The sequence below is a fragment of the Emys orbicularis genome, chromosome 16, assembly GCF_028017835.1.
Source record: "Emys orbicularis isolate rEmyOrb1 chromosome 16, rEmyOrb1.hap1, whole genome shotgun sequence".
NCBI classification, from domain to species: domain Eukaryota; kingdom Metazoa; phylum Chordata; order Testudines; family Emydidae; genus Emys; species Emys orbicularis.
This window is the reverse complement of record NC_088698.1, coordinates 27,689,522-27,713,459: the sequence shown is the minus strand read 5'-3', so window position 1 is coordinate 27,713,459 and position 23,938 is coordinate 27,689,522. Positions and strand designations below refer to the sequence as shown.

At 47.0% G+C, this 23,938-nt stretch overlaps 1 protein-coding gene across 1 annotated transcript; it reads right to left on the bottom strand.

The window, feature by feature from the left end:
- Positions 1 to 291: 291 nt before the first annotated feature.
- CCDC63 (coiled-coil domain containing 63) lies at positions 292 to 14,012 on the bottom strand. The gene is made up of 11 exons (XM_065417996.1): positions 13,998 to 14,012; positions 13,057 to 13,223; positions 12,174 to 12,363; positions 10,538 to 10,657; positions 9,794 to 9,975; positions 8,781 to 8,962; positions 7,194 to 7,414; positions 3,941 to 4,015; positions 2,512 to 2,704; positions 1,506 to 1,703; positions 292 to 407 (listed from the first exon to the last, which is right to left on the bottom strand). The coding sequence occupies exons 1-11, from the start codon at positions 14,010 to 14,012 to the stop codon at positions 292 to 294; spliced, it is 1,659 nt and encodes a 552-aa protein (XP_065274068.1).
- Between the last annotated feature and the right edge of the window lie 9,926 nt (positions 14,013 to 23,938).

The window sequence follows — 23,938 nt, the reverse complement described above, 5'->3', positions numbered from 1 at the left end:
CAGTCAAACTGTTGTGAACTATTGTTAGACGGCTGCTGCCCTCCTTTCCACCCCAGAAATGGTTGCATTTCATTATATGTGATGCCTGCCTATAATTTGTAGAGCTTTGTTTTAAGTTTGTAAAAGGCTTTGGGATCCTGCCGGATGGCAAAGGCTATTGTAAATACAAGACAGTACTAGCATTCCAGAGACTTAAAGTTAGCTTTGTTTAAATTAAGCACAGAATCGGATTTTGATTTCAAGTGAATTAAGAACCTATTATTTATACCCAGTGTATTTGCTTTCCCCGGTCTATAAAATTATCCCTCTCTTCTTCTCTTTGTCCAGCGAGATCCCACTGGACTTTTCCTTCTCGAAGTTCTCAATAATCAGGTTGCGCAAACTGCCATGGTCCAAAGGCCAATCAACTGTTTCAAAAGAAATTAGGGTTATTAGGGTGAAAAATCTGTCCAGAGCTTCAGTTAAAGTCCTAACTTGTCACTGCGCTTGCTGCAAACCCACACTTTCTGATAACTGTATCAGAAGGCTGCTAATACCATCTCATTAATAATATGCAAATCCAGGGGCCCACGGAGTTTCACCCACTCACATTAGTGTTAAATATGGCCCCAGCTCTGCTATTGCATTTCATTCCCACGGCCATCTGAGTATAACGTTTCTAAGTCCCCAGACTGTCAGAAATGTGCCCACTCTAATAAAGCAGTGAACCAAATCCTGGGTAGGCACTGAGCACATACATCTCCCATTGACTCCAGCAGGAACTGCAGGCCCTAGGGAACTCCCAGCATTTGGCCCCATCTTAGAAACTATGGGGCCTGATTCTGTGACTCCATTCCTGCGCTAGAGGCAGGGGTGGAGGTGACTTTTAGCCGCCTTTGCTTCCCTATATTTTGGGGCTATAAAGGATCCCGTTTTGTCCCTGGTTTAATTTAGAGCAGCCCCAGGGCTGCTCTTATGCTTCACTTCCCCTGGTCACTATGAGCCCTGGGAAGCAGAGAACAGCCATAGTGCAGTGCACTCCAGCCATCCCATCACAGGAGCTGGGAGCAGGGTTGGCGCAGAGCCCTTATGCCCACCGGGGCAGCCCCCTCCACAGGGGATATTATCGTAGCATCCTTTCCACCTGCTTTAAGGCTTCTTTATGCCAGGGCAATGTAAAAGGGCCTTGGCGTAGTTGGGAACCAGGCCCAGTTAGATCTTTCAGAACAGGCTCCCAAGGGAAGTCGTGAAAGCCCCATCACTAGAGCCATATCAAGCCAGGCTGGATGGAGCACAAGCCAAGATGGGAACGTATTGGCAAGTGGGTGGGGGGAGACGGTTATAATCCTGGGAGCCTTTTCCACCTCTGACTGCTGTGATCCTGCCATTTGATTCACATTCCCCATTTTGTTCCTTTTGCAGTCTCCTTGCTTCCGCCCCAGCCAGGCCTCTATGGTTCCGTTCCTGCGTGTGATAGGTAGCGTTTGGATGCAAGTGAGGCTGAGAGAGAAGGTGTGAGTACTTACAGTCCTCTATGTTCTCTCCCATGTGCTCTATGGTAGGGGAAGATGGGGGTAATTTTGCTGCATCTGTACTTTTAAGGAGTCCTGTGCCACCCAAAAATGGATTCAATAAAGGGAACGAATCCTGCTCTCCCTCGACCTCCTTATAGCGCAGGAAGGATTCAATGAGCAGGAGATCATTTGTTTTCTTTTCTATGATACCTGTGGGGGACAAGTTGAAACCGATGATGCCCCCCCCAGATTAGGGTTGCCAACTTTCTAATCACACAAAACCGAACAGAGCCTGCCTTAGTCCCAGGCCCCCTCTGTGCCACTGACCGGACTTTTAACGGCCCGGTCAGTGGTGCCAACCGGAGCCGCCAGGGTCCCTTTTCGACAGGGCGTTCCAGTCGAAAACGGGACGCTTGGCAACCCTACCCCAGATCCAGGCATAGATACCGTCCATTCCGAGACCACTTCTGGCAAAAGCCCCACTGGGAGGCAGGAACCTGGCTTCTATTTCAAGCTCTTGTGTGACATGGGTTATCACTGGCTAGGTGAGGCCTTGGGTTTGTGGGGCCCTATACAAAACAGACTAGACCCTAAGGTCCCCCCCTAGAGACAAGAATAGAACTCAGGAGTCCTGGTCCCCAGGCCTCTGCTCTAACTAGTCGGCAACACTTCTTCCCAGAGCGAAGAACAGAATCCAGGCTCCCCAGACCCACTCCAACCACTGGAGTGCTATACAAAATAGACCAGACCTCACATTCCCCCCCAGAGTCAAGAATAAAACTCAGCAGTCCTGATCCCCAAACCCTGCTCCAGCCCCGAGACCCCACATTCCCCTCTAGAGCCAAGAAGAGAACTCAGAAGTCCAAGAGCCCCTTGTTCTAGCTACTAGACTCACGTTCACTCCCACCATAAATGTGTGAGTGACTCACTTCTCTCTCAGTGAGTTTCTCTGAAATAGTTTGGGTTTTTTTGGAGCTTTAGTAAAATTCGGGCAAAGGAAAAATAACTCACAACTCACCAAAATACTGCATCAGGTTCAGATCCGTGATCTCCCCACTCTCACCAAGCTGCTCCATTATCTTGGTGTCCTCGCAGTGTATTTGTTTAAACAGAAAGTCCACAGCGGATTTGAGCTGGTCCAGGACCTTGCTGCTCTCTTTACAGGTGTACTCATACAGGTTGGCCTCTTCGATGGTTTTCTTCAGCTTCTCCTATCAGCACAAAGCAAAGCCATCCCAAGAGTTATCTAGGCTCCAGGGCTTGTACCATGTACAAGAGCTGGGCCCAAAGCAAACCCCCCCCAAACTGTGCCCCATCCAAATACCCCAAATTCTGTTTGCAGCTCAGACCCAATTTCAGTTTAGGGTTGGAGGGTTCGAGGAGCATCTCCACACAGAAGGTGAGTGTGAAAGACACTGAGCACAAACCAGTGTGGAAAGGTTTTGGACTGATCTCATCCCTGCTGTAATTCTACTGATGCCATGTGTCTGGGGGGAGTAGCCCCCTCCTGGCAGCCCCTTGAGGATGACAGAATCATAGGACTGGAAGGGAACTTGAGAGGTCTTCTAGTCCAGTCCCCTGCTCTCCAGGCAGGACTAAAGTATGCAGGACATCACCACCAAGTGTCCCCTGAAAGATCATGGAGCAGGAGATACTCAGCACTTAGGAGACAGGCTAACAACGCCCCACTTCCCCCAAGTAATCTCAATAAGTTGGGAGGCCCCAGGTGGCTAGGAAGGGCCACTTGTGGGGAAGAATGAGCCAAGGGCTCCGTGAACTGCATAGACTGGGCCTGGGGTGACTGACAGGGCTACACCCTGAGCGCATCTGACTTGGAGGGTGGTCAGGGTTGGTGTGCAGTTCCCAGTCACAAGGTCAGGCCTGCACTCGCAGAGCCCGCTCCAGCATCCTGAGCCGGAGGGGTTTCAGACAGGGGCTGAGAGAAAGGGCTGGCAAAAGCCAAAGCAGGGTCCTCTGCTCGGATCAGCCAATCACTGCCCCCTCAGCACACACTGGTATCAGAGCTGACAGGAGGGGAGGGAAGGGACACCCATTGTTGTCAAGGAGGGTCTAGAACTAAGGGTGCTGGAAGGGGCAGGGGCTGGATCGGAGGACCCTGAACAGTGGATCTGCACCCTGCACACTACAGAGCTCTGAACCCCACTGGGCAGAGGTTTTCAGGGGTGGCCTGGAGGCAAAGGGGCAGAGCAGGACCAATGGAGGGCAATGGCCATTCTCCTCCATAGGAGGGTAGCATTCGGCCTCAGAGGCTGCAGCACTGGCACTCGAATAGCTCCTTCTGCCAATGCCCATGCAGAGAAATCCCAGTGCCTGGCCAGGCCATGCAGACGGCATCCAAGGGCCCAGAATCTAGCCCATACAGTACATACCGTACAGCCAGGGGGTAAGTCACGGGCTAGTGAGGCTCTCCCCGGACAGCTCCTTACCTCCATCTCCTTGAGGCTGGTGTTGCTTTTGTCATCGGCAAACTTCTGTTGGGATTTTAAGTGAAGAATTTCATTCTACATAAAATATAAGCACATAAGACTAATGATTAGGGCTGCCCCACACTGCTGAGCAAACCATATCCTGGGACTTTGTATGCAGTGTCTGTGTTATACCCTCAGTGGGGCTGATTACACATAGGGTCTGCTTCCTGCAAGGTTCACTTCCTGCTCTCATTTACCCTGACTGCCAATGGGCTTGCGTGGGAACAAGACAGACCAGAGTACGGCTCCTTGTCTTCTTCCACCTTCTGGTAAAATAGTCCCTTCCAAAATCAAGCAGGATTTTCTGAAAGCAGCAGCAAGTCCTAGCAGTATTCCCTCCCTGGGTGTTGGAAGAGCAAATGGGAGAAAAGTTCTACTAATCGCAGCAAATACCATTATTCTGAGCTCATGCCATTGCAGCTTGAAAAATGTGGGCCAGTTCCTCATCAGCTGGTGTAAATCAGTGGGGCACTGCTGATTTACCCCAGCTGAAAATCTTGTCTTTGGTGGAGGGCCTGAAGCTCAGGGGATCGGTATCAATCATTCTCTGTAAGGTATCGATCACCTTAGGATCCAAGTGATTGGAAACACTTTGGGGCACAACCATCTTTTTGTTCTGTGTTTGTACAGCCCCTAGCACAATGGCACGTTTGTACAGCACCTGACACACCTCCTAGGCACTACAGTTATACAAATAATATATAATAAAAAAAATGCTGCCACCCCAATGCTATACCCCTAGTGGAAATGCCAGTGCACTCCCTTGAATGCTTCAACCTGTCTATATTCGTGTCTGTTGGATTCAACTGGAGGACCAGTAGTCCTAGGATCCAGTAGGACCAGTACCCCCATGGCTCTGCTCCAAAATGTAGTGACCAGCTGGAACCAGCTGAACGTTTTAAACTGGAGAATAAAATCACAAGAGATCACAGCTCATTGTGCTGTTCAACTCCAAGAGTGAAACGGGCGTTACAAAGTCAGCATATTGGATTTGTGTTAATTGCTTTCAACTGCCAGTCTGCCGGGTGACTAGAACAACCAGCCAATGCCTGACGGAGGTGTTCCGCACCTGGAAAGCACAAAGCAGAGCTCCAAGGCACATGTGATGCATCGTAAAGCTGAAGGAGCTAAGCAGAGTGTGAGTCCCTAATGTTCTATTTTCACCCACAATGAATACATTGGTTCTTGCATTGGTTGCATGAATTAGCCACTGCTTAGGACACGTTTCCAAACCGTCAGATCACAGTCACTAGGATATAACTGCTTCCTAGTTAGAAGTCAAGAAAGGAAACATTTTTGGTTAGTAGCCAAGATATTCCTTTCCCACCACTAGGCTTCCCTTATCTCCCAGCTCCCAGGCATAAGTATCAGGGCTGGTAAAGTGTTTTCTTCTTTAGTGCCACACAAACAAGAGGCAGTATTGGGAGGTAAAGCCTTGGAACTAATTCCTTCATCCCAGGGGACAATTAACTATCACTGACAGGTGTCCATATCACCAAATTCTCTGCTGGACTGACCCCCGTGTGGAAGTTTCCACAGAGCAGTGAAAGACTAATTGGGCCATGAGGACAGAACATCCTTCTCCCCTGTAAGAGTGGTCCCTCCAGATCTGGGATAAGGCATACTGGTACAGCAGCTGGCACTGCCTATGCTGTACCCTGTTCAGCAGGGGAACACACCTCTTATTTGCTGTCAACCTAAAAGCTTTCCCAAGCACTAAATCCCCATAGAAGATACATTTTAAAGCCCAGCTTTTGTAGAGAAAGGAAGCAGAAGAGATCGGCTGCTTTGCCACGGGGAGGAATTCTGCTGTGTCCAAACACAGGCCATCAGCAGCCTCTCCCTACAGTCCCACTCTCTTTGGCTGTGCAGAAGATGGAACCACCAGCACCCTTCCCCTAAAGGTCTCAGCAGCAGAGCCTGGTGGAAAAATAATTCCAGGCCCATTCTGCTCAAACACAGGCCAGAGAGTAATAGAGTCCCACTGGTTTTCTCACCATATTTTAGAGGTCCATCAGGTAGAACTGCTGGATATGCTGGGCCACGTTCCTCTCGGCGGCACAGAAGTCAGTGTGGCTGAACTGGGGAGCATTTGGCCAGCTATTCACAGCCATGCATCTCTACTAACAGGAGACACCATAGCCACTGAGGAAAACCTCAACAGCTGAGTGTTAAGGTCTGTCTTGAGTCTCTGGGAGACCCCCGGCCAGCTATGTGCAGTATGGGACCCCATTTTCTCCTGAAAACAATCCTCTGTAGCAAAGTAAAACCTTCTCTGAAAGGCTTCATGCTTCCATGCTCCCCCCACGCCTAACTTGTCCATTTGATGGGTCCCTCCCCAGCTCCCTGTCCTTGGTAGGTTGAGAGTGTCCCAAGGAATCCCTTCCAGCTGATCCTGCTTTGATTTAACCAGATTGCATGGAGGCTGCAGTCCGCAGCAGTAATGGACAGCAGGTAAAGCATATGAATTAGAGCATTATCCCATGGCTGCAAGGAGGCCGCGGAACACTCCATTTACCCGTCAAACAAGCCAGAGCTTAGACAGTGGGCAAAGTAAGATCTGGGGATCCGGTCCCTAGGAACTGGAGTGTGGTGCCTATTCAGTTCGAGTTTGGATTTGATGAAAATGTTATGGCAGGAGGGGAGCCAGGTTCCCGGGCAGGACAGAAATAGCTTTCTACTCACAGAGGTAAAAATACTGCTATCTACCACCAAAACCTCAAACCGGGGGCCAAATCCTGAAGTCCTCCAGCACTCACCTCTCTTGCAGCACTCAATGGGAGTCTCGCCCGGGCAAAGCCCTAGGAAGAGCTTCCAGGCTTGATCCCACCCAAGTACAATTTTTTGCACCATTTGCTGTCACATTTCTGTGCACATTTCCAGTGACGGCCACTAAAAATAACATCGGATCGGGTTTGGTCAGCATCTCATGCAGCAAACACCCCCAGCTCTGCACAGCTACTGAGCATCACTTCCTTGCAGTACCTCCTCTGGGTACAAGATGGCAGCAATGAGACGATGATTCTGTCTCCTAGACTAGAGTTCTTTTTTTGGATGCCCCATTTATGTTCTAAAAGTCACACGCCTGCGGTGGGATCGGCAGCTGAGGCCCTAGCGTGGGCGGCAACAGCTGCAAGAGCGGAAAGAAGAAAACCTCCGTCTAAAAGCAAAACGGCAGCGTGAAGGGTGTAGAAAAGCAGCCGGGACTAACCTGCATGTTCTGTGTGTTCTTCTGCAGCCTCTCCATTTCGTTGTTCAGCTCGGTGACATAGCTGAAATACGCAAAGTTCTTCTCCTCTTTCTCGATGAAATCTGCCACCAGCTGGCCAATGTCCCCGTCCTCACTCAGCTTCAGCAGGCGCATGTAAGCCACCTCGTAGCTCTCGAAGCTTTCGCCTTTGCTCTTTCTGGCCCGCTTGCTTGCCTTGAGGGCTGGAAGAGACCAACAGCAACGCGCAAACTGCTGGGGCAGCGAACTACCTCCGTTTCTTGTCATTTCGGCCATGCCCATCGCTGGGCAAACTCAAAAGAATTCACCTGAAAACAGTGGGGATTAAATTCATGCCCATCGGGGGAGGGGAGAGGGAGAGAGGTTGGGGGGGGGACGTGGAATGCAAACTCAAGAAGGCCAACAAAACCGAGAGCAGGGCTGGAGAACGGGCCATGCCAGAGAGACCAAGGGAGCTGATTTATAGAGACTAAGGGTACATCTACACAGCAGCTGAGAGTTGTAATAGCACTTAAAGATAGCAGTGTGGTTGGGCGCCTCGGGTGAACTCCTGCCCGACACCCTGGCTACGTACCTAGGGTGGCTAGCCCAAGCCACTAGCCAGGCCGCCCTGGCCACACTGCTATGTCTTGAGCAGACCTAGAGCGCGTACATCTACCTGACCTGGGATTACACCTCCCAGCTGCTGTGTAGACATAGAATAAGAAAACCCAGGGTGGCGCACATGGCCCATAAGCACCTGCAAGGTAACAGTACAAGTGGAGGATGGGAATTTCTCCCTGAGGATGGCAGGAGAAATGACCTCTGCCCTCAGTCCCATCGGTGCCACCTCACAGCTGAGGCGAAACAATAAATGATTAGCCCCCTCTAGCGTACACTGAAACTAGAGCCTGTTTCCCCTCCCCCACCAACACCTCTCTCCAGCGCCTCTCTCCCTCCTACTGTCGCAAGGTCCCATAGAATCACAGAAATGTAGGCCTGGAAGAGACCCTGACACCGGCTGCCCAGTTACACAGCTCACTGTTGGTTGCCTGGTTTAAATCAGGAGTAACACCGTGGAAGTCAATGAAGTTATCCTGGAGTGAGTGGAGAACCCAGACCATGGTGTCTCCGTAGCGTGGACCATATCCTAGCTTCCCTAAAGCCAATGGGATTTTTGCCAATGACTTCAGCACTAGCAGGATTTAGTCCTCTGTCCACAGACGCCCAAATGGCCTTTCACATCATCATTACTTTTATGGATAATGCCACCCATTCTGTGGGAGAGGGTAGGGGCACTCCCTGGTCCCCTGTGAGCAGGGGGTTAACCCCAGCTCAGCGTCCCCATCCCCTCACACCCAGACTCAGTGCTGGGGTTATCGGAGTGAGAGACACAGGGGTGAGAACCTCTCTGGGAAGGGCAAGACAAGGATGGACCCCAATCTGAGAGTGTTCTATCTTCTTGTTATGAACATTCTTCTCAAAGGACAAGACCCAGCTGATTGTGACCATGAGGTTTTATGCTGAGTCACACACCAGCTTCTTCTATATGGGGGATGGGGGGGGAGGGGTTGTTATCCCATATGGTACCTTCTTCCCTTTTGGCCTGTTCCTCAAAGTCTGAGCGATCCACTAATTTGATGAGCATAAAGGCTTTCAGCTTGGTCTCGTGGTCAAAGACACGTTCCAGTTCCCTGAATTCCACATTATACTGTGCGATGTCTTTGCAGCGCCTTTCCTTCATGGCGGAAATCCGTGCCAGTGCCTCCACCCTAGACCCAGCCAGAAATCACACAACGCGCCCCGTTAACTAGTTAGTCTTTACTGTGTGACAATCCACACGTATCGTTCCACTGGTTCAACAATTAGCTAGCAGCATGGACAGACTGTGGCTCCTCAACAGCACACCTCAGGAGAATGGGATATAGAGTCTTTCCCCTTAAGGACATTGGCTAGATTACGGCCCAGGTTAGTAGTCACCAAGTGTTGTGCCAGCTTAGCTGCTGTTCGGTGGTGCATGGGAAATGACTTGGTGTGGTTCAGTTTCCATAGGACAGAAGTTCACTACCCCATAAACCACCACTGCAAAGGGCACTGATAGACCCCCCAGTCTTAGCTAAGAGGCCAAGTGTTTGACTGGGCCATCCCTACACGATCCCGGTTGAGGTGCACTGGTAGTGGGCAGTTGGGTGAAGACCACCCCACTCTGCCTGTCCTATGGATGAGTAGAGGAGCTCAGATTCTAGGCCCATCAATCAGGCATCTTTCCTGGGCACTAGAAAACTCAGCTAGGCCCACATTTTCACCGTTGATTTTAACTTTGCTTTTGGTGCCCAGCTTTGGACATCTAGGGCCTGATTTTCACAGGTGCTGAGCACCCACAGCTCCAGTGGAAGTCAATGGGAGCTGCCAGAGATCCACCCTTCTGAAAATCAAGTCCCGAGTATTTAACGTTGAGCACCCAGAATCGGTGGGCACTTCTTAAAATCTGATCCTAGGTGGATATTTATGAATGAATAAAATGGGCATTTGTGCCCTGGAGAGCAATACCAAATGTACTGCCAAGAGCTAGCGCGGCCTGTGCCTTTTCCTCTCCCATTTACCGCTGTTCGTATGCTTGGCTGGACTGCTCAATTGCAGTGTCCATTGTTTTCTTCTGCTGATCTAGTGTTTTATGAAGTTTTGAATAGAAGTTGTCAAAAATAGCTTTCTGACATCGCAGGTTTTCAATCTCTTCTCTGAGTGTGGCATTCGTGGTCAGGATGGTGTCGAAATGGACAGTGACCTAGGAAGACAGGTTGCAAATGAAAAGCCTGTAAGGGAGGCAAAACAGGAAAGAGGAGCCCAGCTATTATGGGTCAAACAACATACAGCAGGGCTAGGACAAACACAGCCCAAGGAAGTCTTAAGTGAGCCCTCTGGCTACCCTTGTCTTTAATACAGCAGCGCAGCCCACTGAACCTATGGAGAGGCCACTTGGATCACGATGGAGCTGGGATCTGTTGCTATTGAAGTCCACCTGCCCTGTATCAAAGATGATTGGCTGCAATCAGCTTCATTTTGCTGCAAAGTAGGTGTAGCCCTTGGAGCTCCTGGGAAATTGCAAACATTGCTCTTGGATGGACAAGCCTGAAAGAGCCGAGGATGTGCAATATACAGCAAGAGTGAGTGGGTCAATGAAGACAGGAAAATTCCTTTGCGTTGCTTGGGTGAACCAGCAGTGCTTGAATTTTTAAATTATCTTCATAATAGAAAAACATCTTGCAAACACTCCACATACTGGTAGCCAGCTAGTCAAGGAGCTGCAGTGCAAAATGTATCAATAGCATGGGAAAGCAATTGCTTACATGGTTTAGGCGATTCTCCAGCATCTGAATCTGCTTTTGCAGCCATTTGCTATCATTCACTTGTTTCACCTTTGCTACAACCAATTTTTGGGTTTTGATCTTTTTTTCCATCTCCACTACCTAAAAAAAAATAAAAATAAAAATCTATTTTTACATTCTGGATTTTTGTCAGTGTGTTTAGCCAATGTAAATACCCATGTGTTGACCTGAACTACAGTAACCCATGTCAGTAATGATCTTAAATTTATAGAGCAGCTTTTATCCCAAACGATCCCTCTTTACAGACACTGAAGTACAAACTACAAACAGGAGTCACTTTATTTTTATGTCACCACTGAAATACGGCTACCTCTGGGGTGAAACAGCAGCTGTTTAGGGCACAACAGGCACAGCAAAACTATGCAACAGAGTAGAATAGAAAATGAAGAATATTTTATCATGCTACCTCTTGTGCCATGGTCCACGGGCCACCTACGGTCTGTGGAGCTCTTCCTGAAGGTGCATATAATGAAATGTTTGGAAAAATGAGGAGTTGGAAGAAACTCCCAACACAAAGTGGTCAGAAGAATGAAACAGTTGGAAGACCCCCTGAAACTGACCCCTACCAGCACGATGGTCAATGATTCCATATTGACTCACAAGGGAAGGTGCCACCTACTGAATCTCCCAGATCACTTCTGCAGCATTTGGGTGTTCCTTGGTCTCCTCTAAAAATACTGGCCAGACCCAACTCTGCTGAGCCTATAAGAGCTGAGGATATTTTTATTGTACGTATTTGGTTGTTTTACTTAAATGTCAAGTCTCAGGGCACATAAATGAATGTAACAAAAAACACTGTTTTTGCCTCTTTTCCAAGAAAAACAATGAGAGCAAGCGTGGGGTAGGGAATATTCCCCAGCAAATCCCACACTCACTTTTCCCCATCCAGACCACCCCCTCAAACCATAGTGGTGTATAGGAACACAGGGACCAGAGTCAAACCCAAAGTCACTGGGCGAACTTCCACTGACTGTAATAGGAACAGATTAGGTGGTCCATAATGTCTTCAAATCATGTGATCTTTTGCTCGAGAGGTGACATTATATTCCAAGGCCTGAGCTGACACATTTTATATACAAATGCTTCAAACACAAGATTCCCCCGCAAACAAACTGCAGACAGGCAAGGTTTTTTCCCCCTAAGATTTTAATTATTTGATTCAGAGCTTTATTCCCTTTGGCTATTTCATGCCATGATATTGCCATTGTGGTGATCAAACTTATTAGGTCATAATCCTTTGAGTTACGTTATCAGTTAGAGCAGAAACCTGAAAACATAGAGCCAATTTAGGGTCTGATCCCAAGACACTTACCTGAGTAGTCCTTACTTATGCAAGAAGTCCCACTTACTTCATTGGCACTACTCAGGTAAGACTTACTCAGGTGTGTAATGGATGCATTACCGGGAACCTTGGTAGCAATCAGTGAATTGCTCTTTTGACAAGCTATGAAATGTGAAGACACCTGAAGCTGTACAGCGGCACAGCTGCAAAGCAAAGAGCTACCATCCCAGTTGTGACAGATAGGAGGGCGTCGCTTGTTTTGTGGCTTTGCTAATGTATATCATGTTTATCCATTTAACTGTTCAGATACTCTACCTTATCGTCAAGTTCAGCTATCAGGGCTTTTGTTGCTCTAATAAGAGAATCATATTCCTCTTTGGTCTGTAAAAGAAATTTAAGCTCCATACAATTTCTGTCATCTAACATCATATTTCTCTGTGACTTTGTGAGGCTCAAGAGTAATGCAATCTCTTCATGGTCCTGCTTCAGTGAATATATTTCTTTTCTGTAGAAAAAATGATAAAAATACTATTTGGCACTTAGCATCTTCAAAGCACCATGCAAACATTAACTATTTTACCCTTGCAATTTCAGCTTCTAGCGAGGGAGAAATTAGTTTAGACAAATTATTTTAAAAGACATAAAAGACATTCCCCCAACCAAAAAAATTAAGAGTTTTTCCAAAAATGTATACACTTTATAGCCTAATCCAGCTGTCCTCTTGCATTTAAAACTCCCACTGATTTCAAAGGGAGTTCTGCATAAGGAAGGATCAGGACCTAAGCAAATAGATTAATTCTGTGAAAGCAGGAAATTCAAAAGGTTATCAAGAGAATAGTATCACATAAAGAACCCAATCCTGTATTTCTTGTGCATCCAATATTCCCAGTGGACAAACCTGGCCTAGAGGACTGGGCCCAAAGCCCATAAATGTGTGCTTTTCGGACCTTCAGTATCATGTAGTATGCAAAACACAGAGGGTCATATTCCCAGCTGGTGCACACTGGCATAGTTCTGTTGCAGTCGATGCAGCTACACTGTTTTACACTAGCCGAGGATCTGGCTCAGAGTGATTTTAATGTAACTGCTCCTGGCATAAGTAAGAGCAGAATTAGGCCCACAGAGGACATGTGCAGCCCAAATTTGAAGGTGTCTTTTCTTATTCAGTCACAGACTAGCAAAATGAAGCTGCCCTTACTCCTGATGGTACATTTGCTGTTGAGCCTTGACACCAAAAGACTTCCGTCTTTCTACCATGATCCGAAACTGCTGCTGCAGCTTCCGGAGCTCAGTCTCAGCCATCTTCTCCTTCTCCTTCTCGGTGAATTCCGAAGGGTCACTCCTGGACTGGGACTCTTTCCACCGCTGGGGAAATGGTACAGTTTTGTCAAAATCTTACTAACACTTAGTGCCTATATACAGTAACACCTTCTATTAACTAACATTAACTAGTTCAGCCTCATAGCCGTGCTGAGAGCTAGGGAAGTAGTCCTATTCCTGTGTTACAGAGGGGAAACTGAGGGACAGAGAGGGCTCTGTTATGGCTTTAAAAGCCACAACAGCATTAGGGGATGTCCTGCAGCTGACAGAGGTAGGCAAAAAGTCTGCAGGGTCTCTAGGGAAGCACAAGCAGGAGCAGCAATTGCTACACTCTTGTAAAGGGTGCAGCATTGTCCGCATGCCTGACTTTAGAAGTTATTGTGTACAGGAGTAGGGTGTGGTCATGGCTGTGATACCCCCATGGGCTGCCGAACACCACAGCAGGCACTAACACTGCTTTGCATCTGGAAGTCCGAATCTCAGGCCCCCAGGACAGGAGCACAAAGATGCAGGGCAAGGACTCACAGCACCTTCTTCCCCCGGTTCCACAAAGCCACTACAACAACTCGATGACAAAGGATCAGGCCATAGCAGTGCCTGGCTCCCAGGCCACTGCTCCAATCACTAGACAATCCTTCCCCTCTAAAGCCAGCATTTATTCATACGAGTTGAAATCCTGGCCCCTGGGAGTTCTGCCACTGACTTCAATGAGGCCAGAGTCTCACCCACGATCTTCTTGACAGCCGTGGGAGACAGTTTGTGCAGTTCTGCTCATAACCTTCCCTACAGTCTCTGATGTTGGCTTTGGGGATTTTTTACCTGAGAACCCTTCATTGTTTCCTGTTGACGTCAGCCTTCAGTTCTGGGCAGATACTGCGATAAGGTAAACGTAGCAAACCCTCCTCCAGAGAAGCTCTGTTCTTAAAGAAAAAATAGAGAACTAACCGGCTATGTCAGCAGATTCCCAGCACCGATTCGGGATTCAGTCTGTCTCCCCGCCCCAGCCCCAAACCCCCTTTATTATCTTTGGCACATGAGCAAATAATCACAGATGGCTGCATGCTGAATAAGAGAAGAACATTTGTAGTGATGTCACTGTGAAACATGTTCCTCCTATCCAGTTTATAATTAGGGGAAGAACAGATGGTTCAAGCCTATTCCAACCCATTCAGTATCTGAGTTTCCATAGAAATCATAGAAAGAGCTCATGTTTACAGAGCAGCTGCATGAACCATACAGCAGGCATGGGGACGAAGGGGTTAAAAGAAGATTGGGGAATCAGATTCTGCCCTCGGCTATGGGCACAGAACTCCTACTGCCTTCAGCAGGAGAAGTGACGGTGGACATGGGGGCAGAAGTTAGCCCCAGGATTTCCAACCCCTCTTCAAATACAGCCCAGACAGTCATTAGTCATCAGTATGGGATAGCTCAGTGGTTTGAGCATTGGCCTGCTAAACCCAGGGCCATTTAGGGATCTGGGGCAAAAATCTGTCTGGGGATTGGTCCTGCTTTGAGCAGGGGGTTGGACTAGATGACCTCCTGAGGTCCCTTCCAACCCTGATATTCTATGATTCTCCCACTGGCTGCAATGAGAGTTTGCACTGTGCCAGGACTGAAGGCCGGATTGAGCCAGATCTTTCGGCAGGGGTGTAAAGGAGACGAGGTACAAGGGGCCTTCTCTCCCTTCCCTTGCGGCATCTGCATCAGGGCCCGACCCTGCACTCTGCTCCCTCCCTACTCCTCCAGGGTCACCCGAAGGGGACAGGGATGAGGTAGGACCATGAATCTGCCCCCCACTCCACACAACAGGGTTTCAAGTGGCCCTCTGTATAAGAGATGACATATAAGGAACACTTCCCCGGCAAGTTCAGGTCAGGGATGCCACCCGCTTACTAGGGCTCGTGCTGAGTGGGACAGCTCTGTCTGCCCCTTCTTCTGGGCTGCGAAATTGTGCTGCTATAGCAGCCCACCGGCTTGCAATTAGGGCCAGATTTTTCAAAGAGCTCAACACATTGGATGCTGAGTGCCTTTGAAAATCTGGCCTGGATCAGGGTGCCTAAACAGGAGCTGAGCTGCTGTAGAAATCTGTCGCCATTTGTGGGTGCTGAGCACCTGAAAACCTGGCCCTGAGCTCTTTTGAAAATCTGAGCCTGGCAAACAAATCAGTGTTTATGAGAGATCCCTCCACAGCAACGGGTCAGTATCCAGCACACCCTTTCTGTCCACTACTGTTTGCTCTGTGCAAGGACTGTAAGTATATTGTGGTAACTCTATCTATACTCGGATCTTTTACAGATACCCACTAACAGTTAAAAATTGTCTATATTTGAGAGTTAATTCAGATTAAGGTAGGTGTAAATTTAGAGCACAATAGCTATTCCTGAATAACTCCAGGTGTAGGCAAGCCTTTACACTTAACCCGTAACTTTATTGGTTAAAAAAAAGAGTGCACCTGCTAAAGAAAATTGAAGTAATGAGAAACTATTTGTCCAGTTACTCGGTAAAAACCTCAAGGAAGGTAGAACTCTTTGACCAGTTGTGGATTAAAGTCATTTCAGTATTTACACACGTCTTGTCTTTGGGATACACGCAAGACGAGCACACGCACACACCCACTGACACCCTCGCACCCCACAAGTAGAGGAAACTTGTCACAAATCTCCTAACAATCAGGGCCAATCCTTGCAGAAATGGCCTAAAAAACTACCCATGAAAGCTTGGTTTATCAATCAACTCTCAGATGAAGGGCCAGGCCCAAACCCCACAGGAGTCAATGGGAGACTTTCTACTGACTTCCGTGGGCTTTGGATCAGATCCGAACACTTTTCTCATCGGATACCATCTTTATACAACCACAGGGCTTCAGAGCGGGTTCCACTGGGAGGAGGCAGCGGGTTGTCCAGCCTCTGTAAGGGGTGCAAAGGTTTCCTGCCCCAGGAAAGCTGTTTTTAATAGATGACGTTTAGAGCCACAGGGTGTATTCCAAAGGGGAACATCAGCTCCTGCTTTCTGAGCCGGGGCCCGCCGATTTGCCGAGGAAGGGGAGGGGAAGGAAAGAAAAAGGGCCCAGCCCCATCCCACCGCCCCGTGCGTCTCCCCGGCCCTGCAGGGGCGGCCCCAGCTGGCAGCCAGCCGCGAGGGCAGGACCCCACGCCCCCGCCGGGCACAGGGCGCCTACGCGGAGTGCGGGAGCCCGGCCGGGGCGCTGCTCTCCTGCGCTCCGCAGCCCGTAGAACACGCCGGGCCCGGGGGTTCCCTGCACAAACGGGGCCCCTTTGTGAGGCGGCCGCCTGCCATTGGCTGCCCCGGGGAGGGGCGTGGCGGGGACACGCTCCAGCGTCTACAGGGTCCAGACCCGCTCTCCCCCCGCCCCCCTTTTATTCTTTCGTTCCCCTCCGCCCCTCTCTGCTTTCCCCCCTTCCCCTACGTGCCCTCCGGCCTGTGCGGATCTGACCCCTTCTCTCCAGGGCACAGCTCGCTGCAAAGGGCCGGGTGGGAAGCCAAGATTTCCTGGAGCCCCACGGGTCACTCCACGCAGAGCAGTTCGCTGCTAGCCCGGCATTCCCGGGGCTCGTCTCCTCTCCGCTTTCAACCGCCTAGGCCAGGGGTTCTCAAAGTGGGGGTCGGGACCCCTCAGGGGGTCACGAGGTTATTACATGGGGGTCGTGAGCTGTCAGCCTCCAACCCAGCCCTGCTTTGCCTCCAGCTTTATAATGGTGTTAAATATATTTTAAAAGTGTTTTTAATTTATGGGGTGGGGGGGTCACACTCAGAGGCTTGCTATGTGAAAGGGGTCACCAGTACAAAAGTTTGAGAACCACTGGCCTAGGCATATTAATGGAACCACACGTTTGGTGATTGAGAAGGGCTTTGAAGCACGAGTGGGGTTTTGTCCTCGTGTGTCTTAGGGCTGGTCTACACTAGGGGGGGGATCGATCTAAGATATGCAACTTCAGCTACGCTAGCTGAAGTCGAAGTATCTTAGATCGAATTACCTGGGGTCCACACGGCGCGGGATCGACGGCTGCGGCTCCCCCGTCGACTGCGCTACCGCCGCTCGCTCTGGTGGAGTTCCGGAGCTGATGGTGAGCGCGTTCGGGGATCGATATATCGCGTCTTAACGAGACGCGATATAGCGATCCCGGATAAATCGATTGCTACCCGCGGGTGGTGAAGACGTACCCTAAGGCGAATGCTCGTATTGTTTCGCAGGAGGGTTATAAATCACGACTCCCTAATGCCACACTGTGCTTGAAGAGATTGATGTATTTGCCTGCATCTTTCTCTGTTAGATTCGGATGGAACGATGATTATTAGATCTTTTTATTCTCAACATTCTATTTAGATCAAACTGGCATAGCTGGAAATTTGGATTTTATTTCTGAGTTCAGAAGCCAGCTCCAATTATATAATCCAACTGATTTACACATGTATGTATATGGATGGATGCACTGAGATAATGAGGACTTGATTACAGAGCCCAGAGGTAGATGCATGTTTTCCCATTCAGATATTCACAACTAAGGGTGTCTATGATGGTATGCCTGACATAACATCTGCTTGAGTTCGCTTCCCTTATTTGCAATGGTACTTTTTTGCACAGAGTGGGTGAGGTAATATCTTTCATTGAACTAACTTCTGTTGGTGAAAGAGACAAGTTTTCTAGCTTACACAGAGTTCTTCTCTCACCAACAGAAGTTGGGCCAATAAAAGATATGACCTCACCCACCTTGTCTCTCTAATACCTTGGAATCAACACGGCTCAACACTGCAAACAAACTTTATGTACATTCATTTGGTTTATAGCTAATGGTATTTCAAATTTTGCATTTGAAAATGTAGTTTCAGTCTTTGTGGAGAATCCATCCCCCAAATATTAGCGCAAATAACAATGGCAGGCTATTACTGCTTACTGAGCCTTAGAAAGTAAGAAGTGAAGGACCCTGTTCTAGTGGTCGCTAACAGAAGAGGCCAGCGAGTCAAGCAAGTTTCTGGGTTCTTTTCCCAGTTCGGCCATTAACTTGCTGTGTTCTTGGGTAGGTCACTCTGGGTATGACTAACACTAGCATGCTAAAATAGCTGTGCTGATGTTGCAGCTCTGGCAGATATTTAGACTGGCCACATGAGCTCAAGCCCACCCAACCCCCTAGTGACACTGACCTATCAGGGGTTTTGAGAGGATCAGTTCATTAATGTTTGTGAAATGGTTTGACCTCCTTGTGTGAGAGGTGCTATAAAAAGGCAAAGTACCATAATTAAATAACCTAACTGGCCTACAGTGAGACGTTGCAGTACCTGGACAGTACTCCAGTCCCTATGAAATCCCTATTTTGTACTAGTTGTATTGCTTACTTAGCTCTGGAAAAAATGGAATTACAGGTTCACTGCTGGCAAGACAAGGGCATTTACACTCCATTTCATATGGCCAAGGTTAGCACAGTTAGTTTGAGAAAGTGAAGAAAACCCTCCACAAAAAATGCATTGCTCTTGGGCCTGGTTTGCCCAGTTACTCTAAAGACCTTAATGATCAAGTTTCAAGCTAATGCAAAGCCAGATACACGCTGATAATTTATTTAATTAAAGACGACTTTTGCTGAGGAAAATGGAATATGGCAATAGATAAACGCCAGCAGAAAATAATGAGCCTCGGGGAGGGATGATCTCAACAAAGCAGCCAAGCCTGCAGCCGCATTTGATCCTGGCTTGCCACCAAGGCTAATGAGAGATTTGCTGGTCTTGGTTTCAGTGCTGTGTGGTAAAGAGTCTGAGCTGCTTCCTACTGACTGAGAGCTCTGTGGAATTGGGCTCTCTCCTTCTTAGACAATCCTGACTGGGGCACATTGCTGTTCCCCCTTCCTCCTGTTTAACAGGCAACTTCATCCATTCTTCCCATCCATGGAAGTAGGAGCAGTACCTGCGCAGCTGATAGTAATGGTGCTACTGCAGTGTTTGGGCCTAACGTCTCATAAAAGTTGTAGTTGGAAGACCCAATCAAATGGCTTCTAAGAGGCCCTGGATTTCCTTGGACTGTTCCTGCTATGCAGCGTACACTTCAGCTTAAAAGTACTGGTCATATTGTTCCTTGCATCCATATTCCATGGACCTATTCCCAATTGTTTAGCAATCACCAAGGCGGTACATTAAATTGTTGAGAAGGGTAGAGTCTGTGTCTGTCACTCTACCGCAGAAGCATTTACTTTACCAAAAGGGACATATGTTTTTTACCGAAACAATGTCGGGCTTATCTTGGATGAATGTGACTTTATTGTCTGAACGGACTCTTATGCTGCTGCTCAGCAAAATGGTAATCAAAGTGGGAAAAGATCAACAGTAACATTTGAATCCAGCAGCAGCTCTATTTACTGGTGCATCCAGAAAAGGAATTAATCTGTATAGAATTTCCATGTTATCTAGTGCTCTTGAGTGCTGTTTTTAATCCTCTTTAAAGCTATGTGCCCTGATGTAGCTGATACACATAAAGCTGATTGACATGGAGGAATTATTTCAATTGCAGCTATTTAGACTAATTAAAATTACTTTTGCTACTTTGGGGACCAGATTCTGAACTCAGTAACTCTGGTGTAAATCCAGAGCAACTCACAGACTTCAACAAAATTACTCCAGCATTACACCAGTTTACCTGAGAGCACACTCTAGCATATCTAGATGGTGTCTACAGAGGGCTGTGACCACCAGTGATACTGGGCCAGGTTCTGGTCTCATGTGCACTGGCGTAACTGCACTTGCTTCAAAGGAGATTGCTTCCAATTTACATTAGTCCAGGTGAGAAGAGAATCAGGCCCATGTTTTTAATGCAAATATAATAAATTCATGTTACTTAATCCCTATTTATAACAAATCCAAAACTTAATTCTACTTAACCAATCTTCAGTCTTTGACACATGAAATCTGTGAGTCAGAGGGCTATATATGGAACTTCTTTTTTGCCTGGGTTAAATCATATTCAAACTCAGATCAGCTCCCGCAGCATCACCGGGCGATGCATGAAAAGACTGACAACCAGTAAGGCATACACTATGGTGGGAGGAATATTCCCAGCTAAGAATTAAAAGGCAAAACCTAAAAGTCAGGTTCTGATCTCAGATATTCATCAGGTACTGAGGTAGCCTGACAAGTCTGCTCCTGTGCTCATGCCAGAGACACGGTACATGTAGATTTATATTTTGGGCCTACAGTCAATGGCTTAATTAGTTCTCTGGCTTGTGCGCACAAGCTAAGCTGGTCTCCATCGGACAATCTTAGCCCTGATGTAAGTGGGTGACACTCCAAAAACATAGCTGGATTGGCGTGCTTTTACAGTGGGCTGAATTTTGCCCCTTGTGGTTGCTGTGTAAAAGTCAAAATGTTGCTTTATAAAAATACCGCACAAACCCCACAAACGTTGAAAAACCCACTGCATGAAATTCCAGTGCAATTCTTCTCTCTGTCCTTCCTTGGTTAATAAAAGATGCTAAGTAGTCCAATGGTGCAAGCAACTATTATTATTTTAATTAGTTAATATTTGTATGACAATAACACCTGGCCGCCCCAATCAGTATATAAAAGAAGGCAGGCCTTACCCCAAAAACCTACAGGATACAAAGTAACAAGCATGGCTCTAGCAGTAGTGTTACCAAACCAGAAAAAATAATGCTTAACTTCCCCCTCTCTGGAGGTTTTCCTAGACAGTCTATAACAGCAGCTGACACTATGTTTTAGATATCAGAAGCAAATAGATACTTCTCTGCCAAGGAGGTTAAGTTTCACATCTTAGTAGTAATTTTTACTAAGACGCTTTTCTGGATCTCATCTTGTTGTGCAGCAATAATTCCTTTTCACTTGAAATCTCCACTTACCTGCCTCTGAATTTCTAATTGTAAATTCCCTACAAACAGGTTTCCTCTGAATTATTAATAACCAACAAAATGGAATTTCATGCAGTGGACGTAGACTCCTTTGGGGTTTGATGATTTTAGGTGGTATTTTTAAAAGGAACATTTAGGGACTCATCCTACAGTCTTCAGACCTCTGTCAGGCAGTGTGAACCTAATGGTATAGATTAGTTTTGTTCCATTCTGCTAACTTACATGCTACTTAGGCTGTGACAGATATTCGGCTTATGATGTTGAATTGAACTGGGGTGAGTCAGCAGGGATTTGTGAAAGGGAAATCATGTCAGGCAAACTTGATTCCTTTTTTAGGAACTAGCTGTTGGTCTAGAAAAATGGAAACATTAAGATTTAATATGCCTGGCTGCTCAGAAAGTTAAACCAAGTGTAAGGTTTCACATGATGAATTACTGTATGAACACTGTAAATATGGATTAGGTCATTCATTTTTAAGACAGATACAGATATGGGGCCTGATCCAGAGCCATTTGAAGTCAATAAAAGGATGCCCATTGACTTCAGTGGGCTTAGGATCAGGGCCCTGGTTAGATAGCAGTAGGCACTCAGACATGGCAATGATAGAAGCCACGTAAGTATTTAGACATACAGACAGAGAGCAGACGACTGGAATTAAAGGCAGGAACTTTTTGTGGAAGCTGAGGAATCATGGGGTCCTGCAAGGTGGTATATTGGGATCAGTGCTTTAAAATGTTTTTCTTCATGATTTAGACAAACCTGTAAGAACATAACACCATCAGTGGATTGATGATACCAAAAGAAAAAGCGTGGTTAAGTCTCAGAGGGATGTAGCTGTTTTACAGGCTAAAACCAGCCCAGGGGTGGAATATGAAGTGCAATGTGTCTGAGTGTAAAGTGGTGGCACTTGGCTAGAAATGTTAAAAATAAGTACAGTTTTAATAATAATAATTAATAATTAATATCTTACATAGCACTTTTCATAATGGAATTGAATTAGCTAATACAGCAGAGGAAGGGGTTTAAGTCTATTGACAGAATGTAAATGCTGGTCCTGTCCAATGTATTGCAGCAAGAACACCAGTGTGATGTTGTCTTGTATCAGAGAAATAAACTAATTGCTATGGGTGTCAGAAAGGAAAATCTCTCCCTCTACCCCCAGTACACAGTTGGCTCCATGCATTAGATGGGCAGGTGGAGATGGGGAATACTTCACTTTCCTTTGAAGCATCAGCTATTGGCCACTGCTGAAGGAAAGATTACAGTTAGATTGACCATGGCCTGACCTGGGATGGCAACTCCTATGCTCTTGTTTCCTCACAAAAATGTTTAACAGTCAGAGGGCCAAATTCATTGCTGGTGTAAGTAGGCTTAACCCCATTGAAGTCAATGGAGTTGTGCCCATTTCTGCCAACACTGAATTTGACCAATGGTGTTTAAGCCCCTCATCCCCCAAAAAGTTATCTGAGCACCATGAGCCAAATTCTAACCCCACATTGGTTTAACTTTTGCATGTGTGGTTCTGTTGATGTAAATGGAGTTTCTCCTGTTTTTTATTGCTGTGATATCAGAACCAGGCCCAGACTGTGTTTACTGAATTGTTCTAATTTACAACACTGAAAGCAATACAAATATAGTGGCCAAGACTTGTTGGTGCCCACCTTGCCAAGCACTCTCCTTCAGGCTTAATAGCAGTGAAACAACCATAGACAATGGAAACTTCCCCATGAGGCGCTAAACTGCATGGCCAGGCCTGAGCAGAGCTAACCCTGGGTAAGATTAACAGTGCTTTTCCCAGGTGAAAATGCAGGGGCTAAGAGATTGGTTGCAGCTTGTGTATGTTGCAGCAGAAAGCCAGAGAAGCAGTGGTAAGCATGACCCTGCGTAGAAGCAAAGAGTCAGAGCTCCTTGAGCACAGAGCTTGCTAGAATGGCAGACTTGGGGATTTCTGAGCAAGGAAACTGCCTGCTGGTTTCTACTGTGATCAGGGAAACAGGACTTTGGGTACACATTTTTTTTAAATAAACAAAGATTAGACCAAGAATTCCCTTGATTCATGGGCTCAATTTCTCCTCCTAACAGAAACAACCTTGTAAAGCCCCAGCTAACCACTTGGGCCAAAGAGGAAACAATATGTAGCTAAGCCATGCATGTTGTATACAGTTTATACACACAATCATTTGGACCCCACTGTGCCTGTGCGGTTCCTTCATATTCCATTTATTGTGTAAAGAGCAAAGAACACAACAAAGCCAGCAGGGAACTTAGAGATAAATGATTCTGTTGAAGTGATCAACTCACGCATTTTTTTGAGTCATCAAATAATTGGACCATCTCTACTTTGGAATTTTACTCCCGCTTCCATTTTTCTGAACAAACATTTCAGTTTTTCATTCCAAAGAACAGAAGTTTTCCCAGCCTCCTTTTAACATGTTATTCCTCCCCGATAAAAGGAACAGATTGTTCAGAACATTCTGGTCCATTTGCTGTTTACGCTTGCTGGCTGGATTTGCTGTTTGTCACCACATGCTCAGCCACTGAGCTTTTGCAAGATCACAATTATTGGTCACCTCTTCTTCCATAATCCTTTGGGTTTTGCCTTCTCCTTTCAGCTGCAAGAATTTCAAGAGTGAGGTTGCTGTTTGTTGGCAATTGTCTGGTGTTACTCAATAATTTCTTTAAATAAAAACTTTTAAAAATTCCAAGGGTTTGAGATGCATATTTCTCTGGACAGCTTGAACCCAATTCTGAACTAATTTATATCAGTGTAAATCAGAAATCACTCCATAGAGACACAAGTATAACTCCAGTGAAAGTGGGATTGTAATCAGGATCATTGTATGTTTTGTTTGACATGTTAGTATGCATGTTTCTGGTGGCTAGCTCAAAGGGAGG

What these genes read in the sequence shown, in the direction of transcription:
- CCDC63 (XM_065417996.1), bottom strand. An exon ending in TGGAGAATCGCCTAAACCAT is followed by an intron (nt 9,976 to 10,537) that starts GTAAGCAATTGC and finishes CTGTCTTCCTAG; the next exon opens with GTCACTGTCCATTTCGACAC. An exon ending in ACAGGCCAAAAGGGAAGAAG is followed by an intron (nt 7,415 to 8,780) that starts GTACCATATGGG and finishes GGTCTCTTCCAG; the next exon opens with CCCTCAAGGCAAGCAAGCGG.